The sequence below is a fragment of the Astatotilapia calliptera genome, chromosome 4, assembly GCF_964374335.1.
Source record: "Astatotilapia calliptera chromosome 4, fAstCal68.1, whole genome shotgun sequence".
NCBI lineage: Eukaryota > Metazoa > Chordata > Actinopteri > Cichliformes > Cichlidae > Astatotilapia > Astatotilapia calliptera.
Genome location: NC_137425.1, coordinates 11,806,191 through 11,816,028, shown reverse-complemented (window position 1 = coordinate 11,816,028; position 9,838 = coordinate 11,806,191). Strand labels below are relative to the sequence as shown.

The 9,838-nt window shown below is 41.6% G+C and overlaps 1 protein-coding gene across 1 annotated transcript; it reads right to left on the bottom strand.

The window, feature by feature from the left end:
• Positions 1-2: 2 nt before the first annotated feature.
• Positions 3-8,399, bottom strand: tecra (trans-2,3-enoyl-CoA reductase a). Its single transcript, XM_026164722.2, has 11 exons — positions 7,508-8,399; positions 6,782-6,833; positions 6,559-6,603; positions 6,374-6,477; positions 2,145-2,260; positions 1,802-1,907; positions 1,599-1,671; positions 1,467-1,510; positions 1,320-1,377; positions 1,133-1,221; positions 3-829 (listed from the first exon to the last, which is right to left on the bottom strand). Exons 1-11 carry the CDS (start codon positions 7,673-7,675, stop codon positions 656-658), a joined length of 1,029 nt encoding a protein of 342 aa, XP_026020507.1. The 5' UTR covers positions 7,676-8,399; the 3' UTR covers positions 3-655.
• Positions 8,400-9,838: the final 1,439 nt, after the last annotated feature.

Genomic DNA, 9,838 nt, shown 5'->3' with positions numbered 1-9,838 from the left:
TTGTTTTGTGAGCGTTTATTACCCTTAAATCAACAGTACACCGAAAAGCAATTGTTTCATTGGTTCGGTGACTTAAAGTAATGTAAACAAACCTTACACTACAGATGGAAATCCCTGCAAAAAATATCTATTTTTCAGTAACAAATTCACTCATCTGATCTTCAAATTCAGCTTTGTGTGAAAAGCGCCTTCAGGGGAAACACAATTCATAACAGTGAATAAACTTCATAAGAGAACAGTGTTAGTATAAAGGTCAGTAAGTAGAGTATTGCATGAGCTGCGTGACACCACCAAGTTTTCAGCTCCAGGCTGCATAGTAAGAATACTTTTGATAAAATTTCACTGATTGGGCTGATAAAAGCTACGATTTCTTTTTAAACTTTTGAATATTGTGCAACACATAAAAAGAATAAATAAAAAGGACATCTTTTATCTTCTAGATTGCATATAACATTAAAATAAGACTTTATTGCATTTCACTAGCTTCCTTTCAATGTGACAGTCCTTCAGTTACCAGTCCAGCACTGTAAATGCCGCTCCTTATTACCTCAGCGCACAGTCCCTGACATCCAGGGGGATGCATGGGCCCTTAAAAAGGACTGCTACCAGTGAGGAGTTGGATGGGTGTAGCAGCTGTTGTTGCCTGTGCTTAGATCTACAGGATGAAGGGCAGTATGGAGGAGCGCAGGGTGGGATAATCCCTAAACTCCTTTAAGTAGCTGCGGTGTTTGCCTTTAGCCCAAACCGTCATCTGGATGAAGGCCACAAGAGTGAAGAAAGCCACAGGCACACACTGGGTCATCACTGTGAAGCCGATCCAGGAGCCGACCTGTGAGTAATAAGTTACAGACACACACACAGAGTGCATGGAGAATGATGGTACAGTTACAGAACATAACCACCAGATGGCAATGCATCTTTCCTTGCGAGGATAAAATGCAGCACTGTACAATGAAATGTTAACCTTTAGCGTTCTAGTAGAGTAACATTAAAAAATACTAATAACACCAAAATGAGCATAGACCCAGAAAATTTCCCTTAAATAAATATATAAATACTGGATGTTATAGATTCATCTACCTAAGGAAAAAGGGTGAACTTCACCGAAATATGGAGTTTGATTTGGGCTTACCTCATATGTGTAGTTCGGACAAGAGACCAGCCAAAAGATCCAGGTGAAGGGGTTTTTTGTTGGATAAGGAATCTTCTTGGTTTTGGAGCCTGAAACGAAGGGTAAACTCAAACTGCACTGTGCGTTTAAAAGGAAATCAGTAAGAAAAGGAGACTGAAAATCACACGTATTGCTGCAAAACGCTCACCTGGTGTTTTGAGGTTACGAAGCGCCACGTGGATGGAAAAATTCCCTATTTGACAGAACTGTGGGGATAAAGATATTCAAAAATGAGCATTCAACAGGATGGTGGGTTTAAAATGTGGAAGGTGACTCTCAGAGAGCTGAAGCTTACCAGGAAAATGTAAAGACCTGCATTCACCTGCTGCTGCCCGTAATCTGTTGACGTGTCACAGAAAAATGGATTAAGATAGAAGTTGGCATTGACTGATGAGCTAAAGTGAGAATGAAAGTGGTCAGCACTTACAGGGTGTGGTGTAGAGAGGGTGGTTAATGTAGTATGCCATCCAAGCTGCAGTAGACCAGTAATAGCCACAGTTCTGGCATAGAAAGCAGGACTATTATAAGTCAAAGTGTCTAGATATTGCTCCACATAGATTTCTAAGAAGAGTAACCCCAAACAAAGTAATAACTACAATGCACAAAGCTTTTAATGTGCAGCACAGTTACCTTAAATATGTTCCTGAGAGGCATGGTCCCATGGGAGATACGATGGACAAACAGTGTCTCCAGAATCCTCTTGATGTAGTGGAAGGAGTGACATATGCAGGCCAAACTGCAACAAGACACACAAGCACAAAGACACACTTACATATTTAGCTGTGATTAATACATCGCCCCGCTGCAGTCCATTACACTTGGCGCTGACTCAGTGTCAACATAGCAATATGCTTCCCAACTGTTTGTCATGCTGACGGGGGAGGCGGGGGGTCTGTGCAAAGCCCGGGATTGTGTGAAACACTGCACCAACATCACAACAGATCTCTGAAAACATGGGAAAGCCGACACTCACTGTACGATCCAGTGCTTGCTGCTGGTGAAGTCATACTTTGGAGAGTAGATGAAGGGAAGGCGGAAGTAGAACATTAAGTAGATGATCAGCGGGCCAGCACACTCTGCCAGGAACACCTGAAGTGAGTGAGGAGACACATGTGCTTTAAGTCAAGGGTTCTCAAAGCTTTGTGACCAAGGGCCAGTTAAGGGATTTGTGTGGAAAGCTGCACATATTAAAAAAATGCACACATTAAAGGAGAAATGTGGTTTGGCAGTATTTTATCTTGGCCTGTTTTTCATTTTATTCAGTATAATCAGTTACATTCTTTGGCAGCAGGAGTAGGATGGTTTAGTGGGATATGATGGCTGGAAGTGAAGAGTTCCAGCTGGATGTTAGAAATGCTACTATGCTCACTGGCCACTTCTTTAGGTACACCTGTTTGCCTGCTCTTTTCAACAAATATCTAACCAACCAGTTACATTTATATAGCCTACGAAGGAATATTAGGGCCTCATTTCAGACGGATCAGACGGAAAAGCGCACAAGAGTGGATTTGTACAAAATGAAATAGCTGGTATTGGAAAGATGCAAGGTTATCGATGGTTACACCCCGGTCCAATAAGAGGATGTATGTTGTGTCACAAGACGGCGGATCAATTTGTTTCACTAACTCATCTAAACAAGGCATTTTTTAGTGGGTATAGCAAACATGGTAGTTTGTCTTGAAACAAAAATGATAATCTCAACATTTCGTCTTTTTTCTCAAAATAATCGTTAATGTTTTTTTCATTAATGTGGCCCTAATAAATACTCAATCTTACATAGAATCAACTCAATCCACTTTTGCATGTAGACATGCCCCAGGCAGTCTGCTGAAGTTCAAACTGAGCATCAGAATGGGAAAAAAAGTGATTTAAGCTACTTTGAATGTGACATTGTTTTTTGTGTCAGAGTGCTAGTCTGAATATTTCGGAAACTGGTGCCATAACAACCATATCAAGGATTTATACAGAATGGTCCAAAAAAAGAGAAAACATCCAGTGAGTGGCAGTTATTTGGGTAAAAAGTCCTTGCTGATGTCAAAGATGAGATGAAAATGGCCAGTCTGCTTCCTGCTGATAGGAAGGCAACAACAACTCAACCACTCGTTAGAACCAAGGTATGCAAAAGAGAATCTCTGAACACCCAACACACTGAAGCTTGAAGCGGATGGACTACAGCAGAATAACACATCATGTCACAAAGGTTTGGTCAAACTGCATTCTTAAACATAGCTTGAACAACTCAGAATCCATTACTTTTCTTCATGGATGTGCAGCTGACAAATCTGCACCGTGTGGCTCTGTTTCAACAAAATGAACCAAATTCTCTGAGGAATGTTTTCAGCACATTGTTGAATCTCTGTCATTAACATTAAGGCAGTTCTGAAGATCGAAGAGGGTCCAAACCCTTTACTGGGATAAAGTGTATCTAATAGAGTGACTTTAGTATATTTATCATAATATGATATCATAACAACATATGACCTGTCGATGAATGAAAAGTTAAAAACAAATCAGGGGTTGCATAAGTTAATACCAGGACTACAGCTTTAAATGCTTTTAACTCAGTACCATAAATTCTGGTAGCTTTCAAATTACAGAAATTAACATAGCCTAATTATTGACTGAAATCCATTTAGAACTAGAAAGTGCATTTTCTGAAGAAACTGCAGTGTGAATGCTTGAATCTGAATGTATGCACTGAAATGAATTAATTACTGAATTTAAGTTAAAAATCTTGAATGAGATTAAAAAAAAACCCGAATTTAACCTGAAAACAAAGGTGCTGAACTGCTAAAAGCTGAAGGTTACACAGAAGAAGAAGTTGGAAAAAAAGCTGAAAATGTTTTAATTGTAAATTAGAAAACCCTAAGAAATGAGAAAAGAACATTTAGAATCAGAAAACATCTGAAAGAATATTAAAAGGTCATATTCTTTGAATCACTGAATGACTAAAATGTGATCCCTCCACTTGGACCCACACAGTTTAAAAAGTTTACATCTCTGAGCTTTGAAAGACAAGATGTTGGAAAAAGAACAACGATGGCGACGTTTTGAGGGTAAAATGATGGCTTTAACACTGTGGACACAGCAGCAGTTGAAAGAGAAGTGTTTAAGATGAATCTTGGTACAGTGGCAGGCAGAGAATCTTGGCAGAGAGAGAGAGAGAGCTCGTTAAGCAGGCAGGTGTGAGCCTGGTTGCTATAGTGACTGCACCCAAGGGCTCCATACACACGTACACAGACATGCGCCTCACTTTTGCTGCTTAAAATGAACAGAAAAGTCAGGCCGAAACAAATCGCTCCCAAATGAAAAGTAAAAGTCGTATTGACAAAATTCTTTCACCGTGAGCGACAGCAATGTCTAGTCTACCTAATTCTCAGTTTTCATGCCTGTGGAGCTTATTATATGGACGTGGTGACAGTGGAAAGACACCATGCTCTTCTGATTTTCAAACGAACCTTCTGAGCCATTTTAACATTAGAGTCTATGGAAGAGTTGGAGGGAGGAGGCTGTGCATTGGTGACATTTATGAAAGAACCATAACACCTAGTACAATAGTAAACACATTGGATGAAAGAGGACCGCCATGGCTACGTTTTGAGGGTAAAATCATACCTGTACAGCAAACGCTGTGGACACAGCAGCAGTTTTAAAAAAGATTTTAAGATTAATTTTTTTGCTCCTCTCACTCTAGCAGTTGAGCTGTCTCACTCTAGCCCCAACATTCCGTCCCATACACACCCATTATAAACTCTGAAACGGGTGAAAAAACATCATGAAACTTAAACTGGAACTGAAGAAAAAGTATAATAGATATTGAAAAGATAAATGCAAGTTGAATAGTTGAATGTCTTGTCTTCGTTTTAAAGTTTGAATGGTGGCTCTATGTCAATGTATGTGGAAGTAGTAAGAGTTTAAAAATGAGTAAGTTGAATGAGGATTTGAAGGGTCTCCCCATTGAAATACATTATAAATTTTTGTTGAATAAAGTTGAATAAAATTAAAAATATAAATGTTAAAAATATGAAAAATGGAAGCAGTGTTGTCCAAAAGAATAGGAATCTAACGGTGTTGGAATGGTTTTTCTAAGTTGAACGGTTTTGAAGGAGTAGGATTACAAAAAACGTACGGAATACAGAATAAAATATAATAATAATAATAATAATAATAAAGATTACAACAACAATACTGTGAATGCTTTTCAAGCATTCACACTAATGATAGTTTGTCGGTATAAACCCTATGCCACAGGGAGAACATGCAACTGACACCTGACATGCTCACCAGCTCACTAACAGCTGACACCAGCGTGGCTCTGGTTTCTACAGTCTCACTTGTTAAAGCCACCATGGATCAAAAAGGTCTGTCTACCTCACCTAAGCATTAGGAACAAATCAGTTACAGTAATACTCCTCCTCATATTCAGTATGTACGCATAGACCAGATGAGATACTGGGACAGCTTGTAACACCCGCTTTAAGATCAAGTGACACAGCTGTGAAACAGATCCCCGAATCAGCACCTTCGGCGGAGGCCTGGCTCAGCATGCCTGACTGGTAGCTACTTCTGATCGCTGCTCGTCCACCCACACTGGCATCAGACTAAAGGCATTTTTCTCAGATTGTCTCAGGGTTTGACGGGGAATGAAAAGACTGGGTGGGCATGGGTGAGTAAAGAGCAGCAATGAAACGGGAGTGAGTGGTCAGGAGGGATAAACGCCTCAGGGGGGAAATGAGGCCATGAGATTAAATGTCCTAGGACAGAGGACATGCAGTGCAAGAGGTGGGGGTAGTGCAGGGGGGACGCCACAGCAAATCAACTCTACCTGTCACTGTAGGCTGATATTTATATTCAAGAGTTATTGAGTGGGTGAAAGGGTGTCTTTGTATATTTAAAGTGCAAGAATGTTAAAAGATCGTGTCGAGGGGTTTGCATGTTTTAGCATAATAAGTGCAAAGCAGTTTTTGAAAAGCAGTTCTCTTTAAGTGATAGTCAGCAGATTAAAAACAATCCAGCTGTGGCTGAGTCATATCCAAAAGCCAATTGTGCAAACATGAGAATTAAATCCTTTCTTCTAATACAATTATGAGTCTTTAGAGTATATTTAAATCCCAGAGCAGAGGCATTACAGAGCAATGTGTTCATGACTTGACACACAACACTAAATCCAAATGTTGTGTGTCTGTGTACAGGTGGACTTACAGTTCCCCACGTGAGCTGGGGTCCCAGGTCACTGAAGTAAAAGCTGGCTGTGGTTCCCACAGGAAGTGTCTGGAGAATGTCCTCATCTCTGAGACACTTTGCCTCTGAGACAAAAACAGTCACCATCACGACCTGCTCTGTAATCTAGATAAATGCTTTAAAAACAAAAAAGGTGGCAGACTTACTTGGATCTAAGCGTAGGGACTGTCGGGCCGGATACCACTTAGGATCTGTCAAAATGGGGAGGAACTTTACTATTAGTATTCTGAAGAGATTCTTTGTGGTCCAAGTGTCTCACTGCTGTAGCTGCTTTCGTGTTTGTACTGAACATCGCTACCAGATTTAATGTAATTCGGATTCAGCAAAGTCAGCAAGAGTCATTTTGGATGTCGTGCAGGATGAACTTACATGATTTGTGAAACAAAGCTTTAATATCCAAAACAGTGGCAGTTGGCTCCACCTAAAATCAAAATAAAAAAAATAAATTTTGTTAAAGATTGTGTTATTACCAGCAGCACAAAAAACAAAGCTGAAATCATTCCTGCTGTCTTGATCAATTTTGTTTTGATTCCTTGTGAAACTTGTCAGGCTCGTCGACTCTGTTATGAGCCCTCCTTCTACGGACATAGCTTGTAACATTTACACTAGCTACTAATCAAGCCTATCTGCGATGCGGGCATGTGCTGTAACTGAAACAGAAAATTCCTGTCAGATGAGGAGGGAATTCTCACCTCCTAACTGCAACCTCAATAGAAACATAACTGATAATGGCTGCACTCGACTGGGCAAACTGTGAAACAGATGATTATCTTTAAAGAGCATCCATGTGTTCAAAGCAACCGTTCTGTATTTTCTTGGCTTCGCTGCAGAGTAAGATCAGGTTTTGCCGCTTGCAGCACAGACTTAACATGTATAAAATATGAAACTTTCAGAGGAGTGAGAACAAGGTGATAAATCAATCCACTCTATGGCATGCTAATGTTTCGAGGCCTTTCTTTTAAATAGGACTTTAGTTATGTGGCTGCAATCAAAGTGATCTGCTGGCTGTTAACATTTTTTAAAAAAAAATCATTAAGCTAAATATAAAAGGTGAGTGTAATTAAATAAAGACCCTTTTGACATCCTCTCACTCACCTTGTCCAGCAGCAATAGCTTCTCCTTTGTCTTTAAATCCACAATCTCCACCTCAAAGTAAACAATCCTTTTGGCCTTTTTGGGGGCTTTTGGTTTTGGCCTCGGTGCGGCTTTCTTCTCAGGCTCTAGTGCATCTGCCTTCTTTGCCTCTAATGCGAGCACATCCATGACACTGTTTGATCCCAAACCTCAATAGCGTGGGGAAATAATCTGTGATATGTCCAGTGACGCTGGTTGTGCTCCACTGGTATGTGTAACAGCTACCAGCTCGTCTCCAGAGAAGCTGTTAGTCCAGTTCAAGAGTCTCTTGTGTCTCTCAGACTCAGTGAATATCCTTCCACTTTCGGAGTTTCTTCCACAGAGGAGTGACCGTAAACACTTGAGGCAATGGCACTGAGCAGAAGTCGGAGGAGAGCTAGTCTAAAACCATGAAGTAGACCTGCTCTTCACCTGAACAGAATCCTGTTCAAGATCCACAGCCCCCACATCACGCAGCAAAATGCACTGAAGACGAAACTGGAGAGGCCCAAGACATAATCCATAGCGCGCCATTTGCGAGGCTAAATATAAGTCGCCTGATTTGCTCTGCTCCGGCTTGGTAACCTTGGGAAGCCACATACAGTACAACCTTAGCCGGTGACAGATGCCAACATTTTCTCATTAGACCTATAAGACACATCTGCTCCCCGCTCTGCTCCTCGCTTGGTCACACAGTGAGGGGTCCCACTGAAAACCTGATCAGTCAGATGAAAGATCTCCACATGCCCACACATCCCTCTATCCCCCAAACCACCTGTGAGGGTTGTTTTCTCGTTCTGAAAAACCACAACAAAGACAAACCTGTTTATTCAGGGCCTGCGTCAGGTCACAGTTTGTGTGCCGAACACATTCTGAAACACTTCAAGGGGGTTTGTTTTGAGAGGCGGGTGATAAAAATGCTGATTGGGAGAACATCAGAGATGCCTTTCATTGCACTGGGTCAGCTCATCATTGCAAATAGCCAGTTGCATATCTATAGTCCAGTGTTGGGGAGTAACGGAATACATGTACCGCCGTTACGTATTTAAAATACAAAATATGAGTAACTGTATTCCGTTACAGTTACCGTTTAAAAAGGTGGTATTCAGAATACAGTTACTTTGTTGAAATAAATGGATTACACTGCGGTACTTTCCTGTTTCATTTTGTCGCGGGTCAGGACTGTTTGGGTTTTGTTTGACAGCTACGTTCTGTTGTTCCAGGCGGCAGCGCTACGGTTGCCATGGTTACAGGGCGACGCTCTCTCTCTCTCTCTGCGACTGTGTGTTTCCTGGGTGAGAGAGCGCCTTTTCGTTGTTGTTGTTGTTGTTGTTGTGCTAAGCTAACAGGCAGAATGCTACAAGCATAGCTCTAAAGAATGTAGCATCATGGCCAGTGTAGTCCGTGCTGCAGGGAGAATGGACTGCCATACACATTATGGGTCTGTGAGCGCGAGGAGGGAGAGAGAAAAAGGGGAGTGGAAAGGTTGGAGTTGTCATCGAGGAAAAACGGGAGCTGGAAGCATGTAAATATAATAATAACCACTTCAGCCAAGAAGAGTGCCTGACGAGCCCAGTTGTAAGTAAGCTATTAAGACTCGACTGTACACCGTGTTCGTGTTTTCCTCCGAAAACAATAAGTTCCGTTGGAGCAGTCTTTCAACGTCTCTCTCTGTCTCTCGCAAGAAAAGTTGACCCACACAACAAAGTAAAGCTATTTTTCGGCTATGAGCCGACAGGGACCCCGCCGTATTAGTCAGAGGTCCCTTTACTACAGCTCGGACCTTCAGTAATAGTAATAAATCACACAGCAATAGTACATTCACGTTGTTGTAAAAAGCATGATAATATATTAAGTAATCCAAAGTATTCAGAATACGTTACTGTCATTGAGTAACGTAACGGAATACGTTACAGAATACTGTAACGATGGTTAAGTGTTATTGTACAGTGACATGTTGGTGATCTCTGCACACTGTTGTTGTTCCTTTAAGATTCATGTTTGGTTGTGGTGTACAGGAAGGGGTGGGTGGGACCTGGTTGTTCTGTGTGTGTGCCAGGCTGAAGAGAGGGGGAGTTCGAGAGCGCTTCCCCCTGAGTTAACAACCCGCTGGCTTATGTGCCAAATAAACGGACAAACTGAGACCCCAACCGTCTGGTTCTTGTGAACGTTACATTGGTGTCAGAAGTGAAGAAAGAAAAAAGAACCCCAGAACGCCCGACACCCTGTTGCTGGCGACGCTTGCCGTTACGAGACGAGGATGTTGCCGGGCAAGATTAAGAAGGAGACGGAGGAGAGGGAGGTTCGTCCGCG